Below are 17,937 nucleotides of genomic sequence, written 5' to 3'. Positions count from 1 at the left end.
TTATTGTAAGCTTCTAAGAAAATATAAAATTATAGACTGGAGAAAAGATGTGTTCTTTGCTTTAGAACTTACAAAAGCTCAGATAGCATTTTAAATAAATTGTATTAAAATTATTAGGCATGTAAATTTTAATGAAGAGTTTAATATATGCCAGTATCTTAAAATTGCATTGTAATTATTACATTCTGGAGAACGATCTTCAAGTTATGATTTTATTTATAATTTAGTTTTAAAATATTACACATACAATTTTGGCAAAGAATTGTTGCTTACAGAGAATAATTCCTTGCAAATGCAATGCTGAAGACCACTTCAAGGAGTCACTTAGCCTTTCTGTAGTGTTCATACCCTTGAAGAGACACAGACTGTGACTTTTTACAATTTTAGCTGCTGCTGAGCACAGAACATAAGACATTTCAGCGATGTCTACCAGAGAGAACAGATTTAAATCTTAGTTCTACTAGTCTTAAACCTAACTTTCTCTCTGACAGCATTATTAATATCAGTATGTTCCATGATTTAGGGCTTCATTCAGTCATGACTGAAGACAATCACCCTCTTAACTGATTTCACTAGCAACTCTATTAAGTTCTTAACATTTTTACAGAAATGGACAAGAATTATGTAATTACTTCTTTTTTTGTACTGTGGGCTTTCAATCAGTAGATTAAATTAACACCAACAGCTAACTACAATCACAGAACAAGATAATTGCTCACATTATATGTTAAAGTTCACTGTGAAAAGCAGAGTAAAGAAATCTCCACTCGTATTAATAGGACCAATTTAAAACTAGAAAAAGTCAGATTACATCTGCACTCAGCCTGAGACAGTAGCTTTGTGTGTAGTTATGTCCAAAACAAATTATCTTGTCAAATCACTACTACTCTTTAAAGTAAAATAAAAATGTGTTTAATCGGTTCATATTTTCCAGCAATACTGGAAAATTTTCCAGCTACTTCCTCTACTCTGACTGTAAATTCTGGAGAGTCTTCCAGCAAGTAACATCCAGAGCAGAGGCTCACCGACTGACATCCTGAGCTACAGAAATAGTTTGCAGCCCTTGGAAATTCTGGAGGCACAGCCAAAGTGAGAGGATTGGAGGCACTTCCCTTTCTCTGTAGACCTCTGTATGTTGTAAAGGGAAAACTTTCTCACCAGCCTCAACTCCTGTGAGGCCTAGTATGTTCCTCTCAAGCCTTGGCAAGTCTGTTTTTCTCATTAGTCCATGAGGGGGAAAAACCCCTCTGAGGACACACATTTCCCCAATATAGATTTTACAGAAATCATCTAAGTTCTACATTGGTTTCATCTTATCCCGTAAATGTTGATCTTGAAAATAAAACACCAACAGGGACAGAGCTACTAGTGTTGGTCTCTTTTTCTTCCATGTTTTTTCTTAAAAGATAAAAGATACTCAAGTAAAAGTTCAAAGCTCCTTGGTGTTTGTTGTTAAGAATTCAGTAATTTGGAATTACTGTTTGTTGTTAAGAATTCAGTAATTTAGAATTCTATTCTTAAAAATAATTGTAAATTTTGAAGGATTATTTTCCTTAGATCCTTAGATTGTTTGGATCTAACCTTCTCCATTTTGAGTTTTATATGGTTCTGGAAAGGTAACAAACCAGGCTTACAGGGGATATTTACTTGCCCTATAGAGCAATTGTCAATGCTATGTAAGAAGTGAGTGACAGACTGATTTTGCATAAAAGCATTGCAAGGAACAACCAAGTATATATAAGTACGGGACAGGGCCTCCATTCATTAAATGTTTTGCAGCACACTAAGTCAGGTGTTGTATTGTGTTTTATCATGTTTGTTTGTACTATTGTTGTTACCCAAGTTTTGAAGATGGTTTGTCCCTGTTACTCCCCCATATCCCTTTGGTTCCACCCCTGTCACTCCTCCCTAAGCCTGCCCCTTGACTCAGCAGAACTGCTGAGTCATTCCCGTGTCCCCTCCCTGGTGCCCTGTCCATCACTCGGCAGCCCACTCCCACCACCTAGAAACTTCCATCAGGGGCGTCGAGTGATTGGATCAGGACCAGGGACCCCTCCCCTACCTTCCCCTAATAGGTTGATATCCCTATCCATTTCCCCGAAAGTCACTCCCCAGTTTTACCCCATCGGTTGTTCTCCCTTTCCACTCCCCCCCCTTTATAAGTTATTGCAGAGGCCCTCTCGGTGCTCTCGTCGGTTGGCCTGGGTTGGGCATTGTTGGAGCTCCAGGAATCATCAATAAAGCCTGACATTCGCCCCCAAAGAGAGTCAGCCTCTTTCTTCAGTGGCTTCACCGTCCCGTCGCTCCTCCGGAGGCACTCCTTGCAAACCCTTCGGGGAACCAAAGGGAGTGCCTTCTGCCATCGCCATGTCACCTGGCCGGGTCACTCGAGCGGCAGCCGAGTGGACACGACGGCAGTCAGGAGCTGAGACACGTGACAACAGAAAGACATCAGTCAACATCAGTACTGCAAATTGTCCTTTCACAGAAACAGCATTTAGCAGCAGCTGTAACAAACATGTCTTCATCACACGTATTCCAAACCTTAAAAGTCCTACCTCACTAAACAAATCCAGATCCATTACTAAAAGTCATAAGCAATGTAGCACTTCACTGCTACCATACAGAAATAGATCTAAACATAAAACCATCTGTTTCCTAAGGAAAAAACCAAATCCCACACACCATTTAGCACCATCTCTATTTCTTCACAGTCTGTAGTTAAGTTTTCAATTTAATTCAGTGATAAGTTACCAGAATGATACTACAATTAAATTAGATTTTCCAACTCTAAAACAACAGGTTAATCCATCACTTTCAAAGATGCCTCCTACTCAAAATGTAAGTCAGGAAAAGCTTATTATCTGTAGATTTGGCTCTATATTAAAATTCTGAGTGGCAGACTCTCAATACACTTGAGAATGTATTGACTCTCAATACACTTGAACTTGGGCTTTGCAATGTATCTTTAAAGAGAGCAAAGCAAAAATGTGGCTATAGTAATAAAATGATCCCTGGTGCATGATGTTCTTATAGTGCATACTAACCACTCAGTCATATTTGATCTTGTTTCACTGAAAGGTCTTTTTCCATAGATTAGTTTGCATTTCAGGTAATTTTATATCTGTTCTTAGAAAGATCTTCTGGGATTCAGCCAATTAAGCTCCTAAATTGATATCTTTATGTAATATTTCTACAAGACACACTGTGTTCCCCAAAATTTAAAGATCACACAGCACTGAATTTTGAAGTACGTAGCACCTATGAGATTTCATTGCATATCTACATATTGAGTATAAATACTGCAACATGTTTTGTTTGATAGGCTGTCTCATAAAAAGGCAAATCACTTTTACTCAATGATTAAATCAGAATTATCTTGAACATGAAAAAAATTGAGAGTACACAATTTGGCTTCATTACAATATCCAAGAGTTCTTTAAAAGCTTTATTAATGATTTCTTGATAAGCACCATTCAATACTTAGATTATGTTGATTGATACTATTACATATTTAAGTAATTTCTTTACAAACATCTTGGCTAAACATAAACAAAACAACAAAAAAGTAAGTACAGATGTGACAGACTACTTCCAAAAGCATTTAACTCCTGTTTAATGAAAGAATTTATTTCTGAGGAATATACATTTATAATTTCCTCTGTACTCATTTTCCTTTTTGTATTTTGTTTCTTAAAGTCAGTAGTGCCAAGGATTTATTCATACAAGCTCTCAAATTGATTTATTTTAAGTGACTAGGCACTGATATTTTTGGATTCTGTTACAAGCTTCTTCTTTATCTTGTCATATAACTTTGATCAAAGTCAGTTGCACTCAAAATTTTAGGAGTCTCTACTTCTGGTTGTTCCTGCTGAGAAACATGGAGTGTCATCTCCAGTCATAATGAATACCTAAGAGGTTCAATCTGTTTCATTTGAAGCTTTAAGTGTTCAGCAAATATGGAGAGAAAACCAGATTCAAAGGCAGAAGACTCCAAAAGTCATGAAGCAGGCAGAAGTCACCGATACCTGTTAGGGCAGATATGATATTAATGATGAGAAAGAAAATTTGTACAGAAGCTGTCTAATGACAGGACATGAAGCACACACACCCACCAAGCAGACTAATGAAGGGGACAAAAGACAGGGTTTCAACTCCCTCAATATTTCTGCTTCCTGACACCTCCAAGGAACCTTCATCTGACTGTTAAAATCAGATCTTGATGTCTTCGCATGTCATGTTTTTATCTAGGAGAAGAGTATAGCAATATTTCTCAGACACAGACTTATCACAGTAACACAGACTTTCCAACATTTGCAATGTGAATTCTGAAGGCTGCAAGACCTTGTATAAACATACAGTACCATTCCAGCCTCTGTGCTAGATTACAGATTTCAGATAATCAAAACACAATGTACCACAAATGTAAACAGTCATACATATCCAGAGTCCTTCCCAAAAATCCTCATACAAACGAGACCAGACATACAGAGCTTGTCACTCTGACCAGCTGAAGAGCTGGGTTGAGAAACATCTCATGAAGTTCAGCAAGGGAAAACAACAAAACCTGCATCTGGGGAGGAACAACGCTGTGCACCAGTGCACATTGGGGCTTCATTGGCTGGAAAGCAGAAAAGGACAAGAGGTGAATCATGGACCCCATGGCCAGCTGCATCCTGGGCTGGATTAGGGGAAGCATTTCCAGCAGGTCAAGGGAGGTGATCCTTCCCATTTTGCTCAGCGCTGCTGAGGCATACCTGGAGTTTTTTCCTGGATTCTCCAATACAAGGAAGATACGAACATACTGAAGACAGTGCAGCAAAAGGCTGTGAACGTGATGAAGGGACTGGAGCATCTCTCTTATGAGGAAGGGCTGACAGAGCTGGAACTACAGCCTAGAAAAGATCAAGGAGATCTTATCAGTCTATATATAGATGCCTGATGGATGGAAGACAAGGAAGCCAATCTGCCTTCAGTGTTGCCCTGTGACAGGACACAGTGGACACAGATTAAAATACATGTTCACTCCAGGTGAACAGAATCCTGTATTTTTACTCCAAGTATGGTCAAACACTGACTTGGGTTGCTCAGAGAGGTTCTGGAGTATCCATCCTTTGAAATATTAAAAATTCAACTGGATATAGACCTAGGCAACCTGCTCTGGCTGATCCTGTTTGGGCCAGGGCGTGAAGCTTGTCCTCTTGTCCTGTGCTTAGTCACGTTCATGGCTGGGTACCACCCTCGGGCACTGCCCTGGCAGTGTCCTCTTAGCAAGCGGCAGAGGGACTTCCCAGGCAACCAGCGACAGGATAGGAAGATACAGTCCTAAAGTGCACCAGGGAGGTTTAGGTGGGACATTAGGAAGAATTTCTTCACAGAAAGAGTGACTATAAATCAGAAGGGAGCGTCCAGGGAGATGGAGAAGTCACCGTCCCGGGAGGTGTTACAGGAGAGCCTGGACGCGCCACTCTGTGCCATGGTTTGATTGGCGTGGTGGTGCCCGGTCATAGGTTGCACTTGATCCCAGAGGTCTTTTCCACCCTTCACGACGCCGTGACACCGACGCCGGCGGGAGCGGCGGGCTCCGGGCCCGCGCGGCGGCGGCCGGGAGCGGGCGGGCGCTGTGACGTGGCGCCCCGGGGTTGCCATGGTGGTGCCGTGAGGGGCCGCCATAGCGGCGGCCATGGCGCCGCCCGCGCCGCCCTCCTCGCGCGTCTTCGCCGAGCTCGACCTGGCCCCGTCCCCGGCCCCGGAGGGACGCGTCGAGCCTCCGGCGCTGCCCGGGCGGGAGGTGCATGTGAGCGGCAGCGCGGAGCTGAGCGCCCGCCCGGACCGGGCGCGGGTGTCGCTGCGGCTCGGCAGCCGCAAAGAGGCGGCCGCGGCGGCGCGGAGCAGCGTGTCCCGCCGGCTGCAGTACATCGCCCACAGCGCCCGCCTGCACGGCGTCCCGGTGAGCTCCGCCGCCGGGGCGTCCCCAGGGGGAAGGCGAGGGGGGACAGCAGGCGGGGCAGTTCCTGGTTCCCGGGGCAGTTCCCGGTTCCCGGGGCAGTTCCCGGTCCCTCTCGGCAGCCGGCGGGGTGCGGTGCCGTCCCGCCGGAGCGGCCCTGAGGAGAGGCGCCCGCGGAGGGCCTTGGTGCCGGCGGGAAGCAGGGGAGTGATGGGTTTGGAGCTCTCGCTCCTCTGCCTCGGGAAGCGCTGGGAAAGCCTGCCTGTCTTTGGAAGGCTGCAGCCATGCCGGCCCCAGCGGAAAAGGTGGAATGTCGCTACCCGGGCTTTCCAGCACGTTGCTTGTTTAGCATGTGAAACCATCCTCCGACTCCCACGGCGGTGGAATCGCCGTCCCTGGAGGCGTTTAAGGAGAGGCTGGACATGGCTCTCAGTGCCGTGATCTAGTTGACATGGTGCTGTTCGGTCTAAGGATGCACTCTACGATACCAGAGGTCTTTAACAACCTAATTCTGTGATTTGTTCGTGTAATACAGCATTCGCCCTTGCATGCGGGTGAAACTGATAAACTTGTACACCGCAGCATAACCCGTACCTGTGTCAGAGTAACTGTGATTACCAGAGCTTAGCAGCAAATACATACAGAGTTCTTTCTCTCTTTCTTGTTCTACGTAAGTAGAGAGGTTTTGAAAAACATGGGATATGATCAAGTTAGCTGAAGTGACAGAAGCTCCTTGTGGACCCAAAAAGTTCCTTTACCACAATGAGTTTTTTAGCCTCTGGAAGTGATTTCGCAAGAATGAAAAAAGCATAGTCTTGCCTTTAAAGCTTTGTCCAAACAGTAAATGCTTTGTAAGGGTGATATTTGTCCTAACAACTGTGCTCATGATGGTTTTGGATTTCACAAAAGAGTTCTGGACAGTGCTCCGCGCATAGGGTTCTTAAAAACAGAAAAAAACCTGATCTTTTATGGAATAAGCAATTGTTTTCAAAAGTTATTTCTTATTGAAGTTCCATAGGAAGTTTGTGCCTTTTGAGTGTATTCAAAGATAAGCTGGGGGAAAAGGGTGATGATAGTTTGCTATAAACAGTAGATTATTCAATGGAGTAAAAAAGAATTGCAGAAGGGTTTCCTGATACTGCATGGAGTTACAGTGCAAGTCACAGTTAGTAAAGTGCAAAGTAAGAGAGTGAGTTGCTTGGCCTAAACAGTGATGTGCCCACAGTGAAATTGCATGCCCACATTTCAAATGCTGCATGTGTTTGAAGATAAGTACTGGCACCAACTTTTCATTTCCCAAACAAAATAGGATTACCTGGGGTTTTTTTGAACTGTTATGTCGTCACTGTAGCATCTATACAAATTGTTTAAGAATAAAGAAGGCAGTCAAGAAGACCACTTAGCCCCTGAAAAAGCTCATATTGCAGCTGTGGGACTAGATGACAAGGGGGCATGCAGGCTGCTTTAGGCTAGGTATTGATCATGGCTGGGTGCATGTCTGTCACAGGCAGCATTTGTCATGGGTTCCATTGCCATCGGGATGACTCATTCAGCCAAAACAGATGCATTTTTGTAAGGGATTACAGGTTAAATGCCTTCAGTGTCTATTAAGTGAGTTAACAGGCATTTAGAGTGGTGGATTTTAAGAGGAATGGGAGAAGACAAAGCAATTCAGTATGCATTTGTTCTTATTAGTAGAGAAAATGTTAACCTTTGTACCCCCCAACATGATGAGCCACCAGATTATGGGGCATTTTCGTCCTGACTGTAATTAGATAGCGCTTCAGAGCATGGCTATATTAGAAAAGATAGTTGCAGATACTTACCCTACAGTGAATCTGAACAACTGACTTCCAGTTTTGACTTGATACTGATTGAATTGGGACAGCAAGGAGCATCCAACGTGTGGCAGCTGGCACACAACAAGAGTAGTCAGGGTGTTAAATAGGTGAGTGTGCTTTAGAGGGGCTGTGTGCACCACTCCAGGCTAGAAAAAAGGATTGCAAACTGAAGTACGACTTGAACAAACAAATGGTTTTGTTTGGGTTTGTAACAGTCAGGTTCAGAAAAGTAATGTCAGCAAGTAAACAGGGTGGAGAGTGGGCTGTTTTTACAATGTGAGAATATTCGGTGTCTTATTATAGTTACAGTAATTTCACAGTAATCTTCTTCTGTTTCGAAGATGCTGTGTTTTGGAGAATGGAAATGTTCTTTCCACTTAGTTGAGAGACTGTGAAATGCTGCTTGAGTTGCGGGTTTCTCAGTGTTAGCAAAGTGTTAGCTCTAGGGAACTCTGAGAAAAACAACATGAAGTTATTTTTTTTCAGAGTAGTTCCCCACGGTATAATTTTTAGTGCTTTGTTTCATCCAATTTTAAATCACTCTACTGCTGGAGCTTTTATTTGCCTTGCAGCTTTTCCACTAACAACTCTCACTGCTGGCAATTTGTTCTTAACTGCATTTGCTAACTTCACTTGCAGCTAATACCATTCTAGACAACTGTAAAATTAATCTCTCTTCACAGTCTCCATATGGTTCTGTTGTTGCAAGCTTATCTAAGGCCTCTTTAGAAATCATCTAACTAGGCTATATATTTATTTTTAATTAATTCACAAAACAATTTTCTTAGCCCTTATTGTTGCTGTAGTAGGAAGTCTGTGAGATCAGAAGTGCATAACCTTTGCAGCAGCAGGAGCTTGCATTAGCAGCTTGTCAGGATGCCTGGGGGCAGCACCTGATTTCCATATACATTTACACAGGATTTTAATCAGAAATAGATGCACACAGTGGCATTTATTTATAGAGTGCTGTAAGTATATGCAGTACTTCAGAGCACAGAATGTGGTTTCCCCATTGATTTTTCTTTCCCTGCAGCCTTCAAAGCAATCTCCCTTAATCAGCCCAGCCGCTCAAAAGTAACATTTTCTTCTCTTTCTCTAGAAGCAAACAAATTTTATATTTGCCACCTATGATTTATTTGGGGAGTGGTGTGGAGATGACACTTGTTTACTTTAATGGCTATATCTAAGAGTTGGCATTGGCACCTTGTTTAAAAATAGTATTTGTTGTACCTGTCAGAGTGTTAGAGAACAAAACAAACCATCTAGCAAACTACATCTGGGAGGCTCTGGGTTAGAGATTGCCTGAACTGGGATACCTCCCTTGGATTTATGTGCAACATTCTCCATATTTCAAAACTTATTCAGGAGTCACAGTTATGGATGCACATGCATACAATCAGTTAAAAAAGGTTTTAAAGTTTGCTCACTTAGTTTCAAAACCTTCCAATGTCAATATATCCCTGACTGAATGTTAAAACCTGTGTAAGGCATCACCTTATTTATATTATCAGGTATTTAAAGAAATGTCTCCAGAGTACCCTGCATTTGCTGAGTACAAATATGCTTTTTGTCTTTTTTGTAATAACTGTTACATATTATGTCCGTTATTTCTTCTTTAAGTAGCAGAAACTTTCCACCATAGGTTTTTGGGTTATTGTTCTGTCATCTCACACCAAACAGACCAGACAGAGTGTGGGGATGAGAGGCTGGAGCACAGCTACCCAGTCCCACAAGGTGCTCACCATCCTTATCTATCTGGACACACTGTGGATGACTGTCAGGAGACAGGAGCATACATCAAGACTCTCATTAACCATTTCTAGTGCCAAGAACAAAAATGCCATGATCAGATGAAAGAAGCTAATGCTTTTGATTATTCAGATATCTTTATTTTTCATAATGTAAAGTTATACTGGATATATCAGTTCAAATGTACAAGTAGATTTTAAGAGACATTTTCAAGGGTCTCCAGATATTTTTTATTTACAGTTACATATATCAGTATACATTACCCAATGGGCATTAGCATACATTCCAAACTATAAATGCTTTCCCTTGCTCAGGCTTCGTTTATTGTCATAAAAAGGTCTCATAGTTTTGTTAATTCATTAGCCAGGAGCAGAACACGTAATTTTATGTGCAGATGGGCTGTTCTCTTAGTGTGTTGTTGCATACTTGTCTCCTTGAAGTGTGCTTTTGCTAACTTACCCATTTATTTTTTTCCCTGTTCTCTTCTGGGGAAAAGAGCAGTCATTCCTGTAAGCAGCCGATGTCATGAACATGGGCACAATGGTCTGGTGATTAGGACATTGTTCAGAAGTAGCAGATAGGAGGAAGGGCTACAAAAGGTTGTGTTCAGTTAAAAAGAGTGAAAATATAAAGCAAAGCATATTTCTAGACTTGATATGCTCAATGAGGTATTGACTATCTTTTTCATTTTTGTTTTAGAGTGCCTGAAGCAGTGATGTGATGCCATGTAAAAAATAGGCTTTATAAGCAGAATTCAAGTGTGATTCTGTTCAGAGTTGTTCAATGGCTTCTGGGTTGATTGAGATAACAATACTGTTATATTTGTTTAACTATTTTCTGTGATTCTTGGCCCACAGATTTAGAAAATGGAGAAAGCTATTCCAGATGTCCAGAACACCTGAAGTGCAGCTTTCCCTAAGTCACAGTGAAAAGTATTTCTTCTGTGGCTATTGCAATCAAATGGGTATTTCGTCAGCCAAAATATGAATAGTAGACATAAACAGTAGGGAAGAAAAATTTTTGCTTTTGAAGTAGTCTCGGTCTTGATTTCGATTTAAAATTCTGTTGTCTCCTACCTGTCTTTTCCATATCTTTGTGTGAACACAGTCACTAATGGAAGTGAAGTATCTAACAGAAAATGTATCACAGAAGGCCACCTTGTTATGACTTCAGCAATTATTTCATCCATTTATCTTCAGTAGCATGTACAGCTACTGTCAAATTTGGTGGGATTAAAATTAGCTGTGAAGGAAATTTTGTAATACATGGTGCAAAATGATCTTTTAGCCCATAATATTGATCTTGCCATAGCACTTGGTGCCACGGGATGGCACTGTCCTTAAATACACAGGAACCTTGGGAGGGCACAGCCAAATTCCAAGGCTTGGATCTACTCAGCAGGAAAGAGAACCTGTTTTTAAAAAGGATTAAGGAGAGGGGACTAGGGAAAACAAATGCATTTTTTCTATGTTTACAGTTGTGTTACAGCACAGCTATTTCTCTAAGATACGAGTTGTAGTAGCTTGTGTTTTCTATGTAGTAATTTCTATAAGATGCATGAAACCTCAGGGGAAAAATCTTTCTTGATAATTGTAATTGGATTCTATCATAAATAGTAAGATTTGCCCCATAAATTAAATGGGCTGTTGGTGCCAGACTGTCTTGATAACTCTTCAGCAAACTCCAGCCACATAAAAGAAAAAATACAGCTTTTATGGACTACTGGCCCTTGCTAATCCTTGCCCTTATTAGAAGAGGTTTTCTGAAAATATCTAAAAATAGAACTGTTGTGCTTGAGCACTACCAATCAATCATGATACAATTTTGAAATTTCAGGTTTTTGCATTTTTTTTCAGTGGTAGTAAAACCATATAATATTTTAAAAGGAAAATGCTTCTCATAGTTAATGTTATTTGCATAAACTTATGCATGCTACATGATAAACTTGAAGACTTGAGCGTCTGTAGGAAATACTCTGACACAAAGCATCTTTTGAATGTCAACATTGAAGGCAAATATTTCCTATGCAAATGAATCTAGTAAATAGAACTTCTTTAGTAACTGGAAGGCTGGGTATCTGCTTTACTACAATTCATGGGTGTTACATGCAAAGCTGCAAATAAACTGTAGGCTGTGGGTTTTTTTTTTGCTATGTTAGAGTAATTTCACGATAAATTGTTCATTCAAACTGTTGAGCAGAGCAAAGTGGGTGAAAGATATGTGACTGTTAGACCAGTAGCAAGCTGGTCAAATATTCACATGTAACTGCAGTTATTGTGTATCTTCCTGAGTTCAGTATCTTATTTCTATGTGCTACAGGATTTGCTAGTGCTCTGTGCAGCCATTATGTTGACCAATGTAGCTGCTGTTGTGCTGAGGTATCACTGGTGGAACAGCCTTTTTCAAGGGTTACCATTATGCCAGAATAATAGCTGTACAGTCTTTGTTCATATGACCTTGCTACAAGCTGCTGCTAAAATACCTTAAAATAGGGGTCTAAAAAGCACTTCTCACATACTAACTTTCTAAAAGCAATTGAAGCTTCTAGATTTATTGTACCAGGTGAAATTACAGTTACACACTAATACAGCTTCTACCTAGCAGCCACTTTTATGACCTAATTGTTATCTTCATTGTTATAGTAGCAAAATCACATTATAGAGCTACTGTATCATTGACTTAGAATAATGCAAGAAGTCTTTAACATCCAGCTAGTTTTTAACTGAAGATATTTGCATGGAAAATTCAAAATTTCTGTTGCAAAGTCATAAGTAATATGCCAAAACAGTTCAGCTTTTATAGGACACCATGTACATACAGCAGATGCTTAATTCCTGTCTTTTAAGGTTATATTCCTCTACTTTGTTTTAGGAAGAAAATATGACTGTAACAGAAGATTTTAGTAGAGTAGAAAATACTTACCAAATGGAAGCAGAGGTATGTAATCAACCTAACCAAAAATAAAATAAAAGAATAAGAAGTGTGTCAAGGACCTGTAAAAATTTGCCGACTTATCTTTTCTCAGACCAAGGAACGTAACAGCAGCATAGTTCAAAAAAAACCTATTTAAGGACTGCAGTTTATAGCAGAGTTCAGCTGCAGTCTTCTGTTGTGTGCAGAACATGTTTTCTTCTCAGATGAATGTGCTTTTTAAATGTTACCTGATGCTACAGACTGGCATATTTGGTTCTGGGGCAGTGGGAGCAAACCAACAATTCTGAACTTTCCTTCACCTGTAGCCCTTCCTGCCCTCTGCTTCTTGCAAGGAGTTGGTGAGTTCAGAAAGCTGCCCTGGTTAATAACCTTTTTTTTTTCCCAGCTCAGCTTTTTTTTTTTTTTTTCATTATTTTAGCTCCTTGAACTGGGAGCAAATGCAAGATCTGCTTAAGCCACAGTTGCAGAGCACCTGGATTTTGGTCTGTTCTATACAACTCTGCCATCAGCTTGCTCTATGTACAGTAAAGGTAATTGTTTCCCGGGTAATTGGCTCAGAATTTTGTAGGTAAAAGTGCTCTGTGAAATGCAGATATTATGGGAATAATCCCATTTACTTCAGTATCTGCTAAGGGAAGTATATATTTGCACATTCATGCCATAGTAGGAAATAAATGCTGTGCTTGAAACGTTCACTGAGGGAAATTATGTGTTCAGCTAATGTATTTTTTAGACCATAAAACTTTAATCACTACCCAGCAAGTTTAGAGATTCTTACAAAGTAAACCTGGAAGCCTGCAATAAAATGATAGCTGTTTTATAGAGCTGTGGTTTAGAGTCCTCTTAAACAGGTTCAGCCTCCTTAGTTTGCTTGCTTTAAGGCATATTCTCATCTAAATAACACCAGTAAATACAGAAATGATTGAGAATTTGGAGAACAAAATTTGGATTTTAAAATGAGTCCTAAGATACTTAAATGGTATGCATCAGTCATGTCCTTAATGACTTCAGCTTCCTCGTGGAGACATCTACTACTTCGAGAGCTTAAATCACCATGTTTTTTAGATGACCTGTACCTAAAAATAAATAAAACTCTATTATTAATTATTATATGAATCACTGTTAAGGGTACAGACAAGCTTAGGCTTACAACTTCAGTCTTAAGTGGTAACTTAACCAATTATCTGTCTTCTGCTATTAGTTTTTATACAAAAAGGATTATATGTGGAAAGTTAATTGCTTGGATTTAGTGTTGATTTGTAAGCAGCTTGGACCAGCTGTGATTGCTGTTGCAAAGTTGTGTGGTTGTCTGGGACCCTGGGGGTTGGAACTGGAAGAATCCAGCCAGAGTGCTGCTTCATAAACCAATGAGGTTCCATTGACAAGCATGTTTGCCTACTTTAGCAATATAAATGAATTTAAAACTCACTTCTCTCTTAAAGAGTTTGCCATTATATATCTGTGTTATATGTAAAGTCTTGGACATCTTGTGTTACTTCATTCTGTAAACTCTTTACCATTTGTCTTCTGTAAAGAATTTTAGAAGACTGAAAAATTCCAAGGCATATAGCTATTTAAAATTAATATAATGAAAAATTCAAGATATTCTTTCAACAGTAAGGAGATAATTTTAATTCATGCTATAACAAAGGAAAATGTGCAGAAGAATGAAGTTGTGTATAAGATCACAAAGCTCTATAATATCTTTATCATAATAGTTCATTTATTGCATAACATTCTCATGGGAAGAAGATCATGTTGGTTTTGTGCATTTCTTAATACACTTGCCTCCTTATAAACCGTAACTTCTTGTCATTTGCAGCCTTATCCAAACCTTGGAATGTCTCTAATAGTTTTGCATAGCTTCATGTTACTTTTTCACACTTTTTAAAACATTTATTTGCATTTTTATGTTCAAGTATTCTCTGTAATTGCAAGTGGAATGTATTAGATGTAGCTCTAAATGAAAATTGTGATTTTTTTTTGGGGGGGAGGGGGAAACAGCAAAATCAGCTATTGCTCAGTTGTTTTCTGCCCCTGAGGGTACCTGATCAAGTGCTTCTTTTTTAACAGTAAAGTTCCTGAGTGCCCAGAAGTGCCCCAGTGTGAGCAATTTATCTCCTGCTTAAGACCCATAGTTCTTTTGTTTCATCATTTTTCTGTTTCATCCCCTAGAAGGAACAAATCTTGTAAAGGCTGATAGCAATCTGGAAAACACTGTGACAGTCCTCATAGTGAGACTTTCCACAAAATACAGCTATGACAGTTTTCTGGCAAAATATCACAGGGGCATGTATGCTTTTCATATGTATGGCAAGAGCTGCCACTGAAGAAAAAACTGTAGGTATAGCCTCATCTTCAGTCTCTGTTCAATTGACAATGCACCTTTCAGAGCCACTGAACCAGTGCAAGCCAGGGTAAGGTTCATGTACTTCACCAAAAGGCTATCAAGGGTAATAAGATGGGAGCATTAATTACTTTTTACCTTACTCTGTATATGAAGTAGCTCCCTCCTCACTCACTGAGAGACTCAGCTTCCTTGAATTATCTCATTCTCTACAAGGTAAATCTCTGGTATGCACACAGGAAGCTGCTGCAGTGCAGCTGACATGCTGTAACTTGGATTTGTGTGTCATAGCCCCTCGCTGGGGTAGAGTGGTGCATAGACTGCAGCAGCCATGGGGGCAACTGTATGGCCCAGGTAGTAGAATTTTCTTTACTGCAGGTTTTTTTCTTCCACTCCTGTGGAAGCTGTATTAGTATGCAAAAAGAAGGGAGTCAGGGATAAGAAAGAAGGTGAACCTGACTCATGGTGAGAGCACTGTACTGGAAGTGAAGATGAGGTTTTAGTTTTTTCTAAAAAAAGAGTTAGGGGTCCGGGATTTCTGATTCTTGAATGCTGTATCAGCTCAGTGTCATTGCTTCAGTCCTGGCAGCTGTGCTTTGCCACAGAGAGAAGCTGGCTTCTGCCTGGAAGGTTGCTGCCTGGCAGGACTTTCCACCAGGAAAACTGTTGGGCTCTCAATCCAGGGCTGATACTAATTGCTGCTTCATAGCATTTGGGAAGGACCTGAATTTCTAATGCATCTTCATTTAATGCTTCTTAAAGCCAGAGACTGTTAGGTGTTTAAATTGTTTTTAATCCAAGTCTGAAGTGCCCGGTTCCCTCTCAGCACTGCAATGAGTGTGTTCAGACAACACAGGATTTGGAGCCCACTGCAAGCTGAACTGGGCTCAGCTTAGCTTAATCTCATAGCTGAGGTTTCTTTAACCTAATGCTTGGAATTAAAATGTACTTTTCTGTTGTGCACAATGTTTTCCACATCATTTTGTATGAGCTTCTGCATAATTAACATCTAGAAATCTAAGAAGGGACAAACCAAGATGCATCTAGTCATGTGCAGCAAAGAGCACATTCATTCTTCAGATTATCTGCATACCAAGAATTCTGTATTTCCTCAGAAAGGGATTTCTTAATCCTCAGTTTTAAACTATTTAAGAACTTCTTTCTGCTGCAAACCTAATGCTAGTCTCTAGGGCTATACAGAAGTCTTATAAGTTCATAAATGTTGGAGTTTTATACAGGACTAGTATGTTTAGTTACCTTGTAGATGTCTGGCCTTATATTGATTTAAATAAAAGTGTTGAATGACAGTGGAAAATGAAAATATTATTCATGTGATGTCTGTTCACTCACTCCCAGGTCTGTATCATATTCAGTGATTTCGGAAAAATGCAGAATGTTTGCAATCTACTCATTGAAAAGTTAGGAACCTCTGTTACCATCAATCCACCTCATTTCTACCACACACCAGAAGCCATAGACACACTTCGGTAAGTTCTCTCACACATCAAAACTCTTACAGCCTCAGTTAATATGAATACATAATTTAAGCTGTTTGCAATGGGAGCAAGTAGTTTCCTTTACACCTATTAATATTTATGTTAGAGATTTCAGTATTTAAGTATAACATAAATTAATGCTGTTCAGCCTAGAAGATAGAATTTGTTCTTGTCCCTGTGCAAAAGCAGAATGTAATAAAAATTATTTTACCACTGATTTCCACTGGAGTATAATCTGCTGTGAATCTTAGGTCAACAGAATTTGGCTTTGCTTACATCATCATGCGTAGATTTCATTTGTATTTATTCGTGAAGGGTGCACGTGTGTTACCAGATGTTGATAATTTTAAGTACGCTTGCCAATTCCCATTACCCCTAGCTGACATTATCTGGAAAGAGCCATGTGTGGCACTTCCTCAGCATCAAAACTTGCTGCCCTGAAGCTCACTATCTTGATTTGTTTTAAAGCATTGACTATTCACAGTCCAGGCTTCTCCCACTAAGTGGGAGGGACAAAAGGAAGTTTAGTCTTGGTTGGGGTTTTTCCTCTTGTAAGAAAATAACTGCTTGGTCCAAGAAGCAAGCTTATTTAGCTGCAGTTAAAGGCTCCAGAGATGCCAAAAGTGAATGTCAGAGGTATCTATAGGAGATCAGGAAATACGGCCAGTGACATTAAGCAGATGCTAGTACACCTTGCAGCTGAGCCACTGAAATGCCTGGAGCAAAGGTTGAACTCTTGCTCTGCATGACTCAGCGTGGATGCCTGCAGCATGCAGGTTTCAGAAATATTTGATCTCATCAGAATTAGTGAGGATGCTGACATTTCCTCCACACACTGTCCCCTCAATACCCAGGGTGTGGCTCAGAAGCTGGGGAAGGTGTTGTGCCTTAGCATCTCTGCAGTTACAAAACCTGCAACGTTAAAAAAAAAGCTTGGCAGGAGCACTGGTACATGAGTTGAACCTGCTGGTTATTGTGCTGCTGCTTCCACCTCTCAGCCGCCAAGTGTGTGTCACTGCCGTTGGAAACACGCGCCGGAAAGCCCAGGAAGTCTGTCGACTGTTTGGCCAGGCATTGGGAAAGCCTTTATTGATAAAAGAAGAGGAAACAAAAGAATGGGGAGGCCACATAGACAGTCACCTGTTACACTCTGCTGATTCACAGACTCTGCAGGAAAGAATCCAGAATGCTACTGCTTATGCTTCTTGTAGAGTGTTTGCTGTGTTTGAGATAAAGGGAAAAGAAAACAGAAGAAATAAGTTGCTCTAGAAACCTTCAAATCCTACACATCTCAATAAAATTTTTATACTTTCTTGTGCCTTTTGATGTTTCTTTTTTTTACTTCATTCTTGTGGTAAGTCCATCTGCTAAAATTCAGATTACAGTTAATTCTGAAAGTACAGAATTAAGTTCACAACTGCTTATTTTTGTTCCCTGACCCCTGTAAAACAGCAGGATATTTGATGTGCCAAACGTTTGGCACACCTGGCTGAAACTGCACTCCATTTACACCTTTCCTCCCAAAACTGGAAGGAAATTAATCCCCATTGCTGAGTCATGGCAAACTGAACATGCATTGTGTTCACTTCTGACAAAATTGAGTGTCTGACATAAAACCTGCTT

At 40.4% G+C, this 17,937-nt stretch overlaps 1 protein-coding gene and 1 long non-coding RNA gene across 3 annotated transcripts; one reads left to right on the top strand and one right to left on the bottom strand.

Annotated features, from left to right (window-relative positions):
* Positions 1 to 3,435: 3,435 nt before the first annotated feature.
* Positions 3,436 to 5,628, bottom strand: LOC128805670 (uncharacterized). Of its 2 annotated transcripts, none has more exons than XR_008436514.1 (2): positions 5,147 to 5,628; positions 3,436 to 4,895 (listed from the first exon to the last, which is right to left on the bottom strand). It is a non-coding gene; the product is annotated as an uncharacterized LOC128805670 (long non-coding RNA). The 2 variants fall into 2 exon arrangements; XR_008436515.1 differs by having other exon boundaries at positions 5,430 to 5,628.
* A 17-nt stretch (positions 5,629 to 5,645) lies between these two features.
* On the top strand, positions 5,646 to 17,626 carry IRAK1BP1 (interleukin 1 receptor associated kinase 1 binding protein 1). The gene is made up of 4 exons (XM_053974508.1): positions 5,646 to 5,950; positions 12,409 to 12,474; positions 16,175 to 16,305; positions 17,313 to 17,626. Exons 1-4 carry the CDS (start codon positions 5,684 to 5,686, stop codon positions 17,581 to 17,583), a joined length of 735 nt encoding a protein of 244 aa, XP_053830483.1. The 5' UTR covers positions 5,646 to 5,683; the 3' UTR covers positions 17,584 to 17,626.
* Positions 17,627 to 17,937: the final 311 nt, after the last annotated feature.

Source organism: Vidua macroura, chromosome 3 (assembly GCF_024509145.1).
Source record: "Vidua macroura isolate BioBank_ID:100142 chromosome 3, ASM2450914v1, whole genome shotgun sequence".
NCBI classification, from domain to species: domain Eukaryota; kingdom Metazoa; phylum Chordata; class Aves; order Passeriformes; family Viduidae; genus Vidua; species Vidua macroura.
The sequence above is the reverse complement of the archived record's forward strand: the minus strand, read 5'-3'. Positions and strand labels throughout refer to the sequence as shown.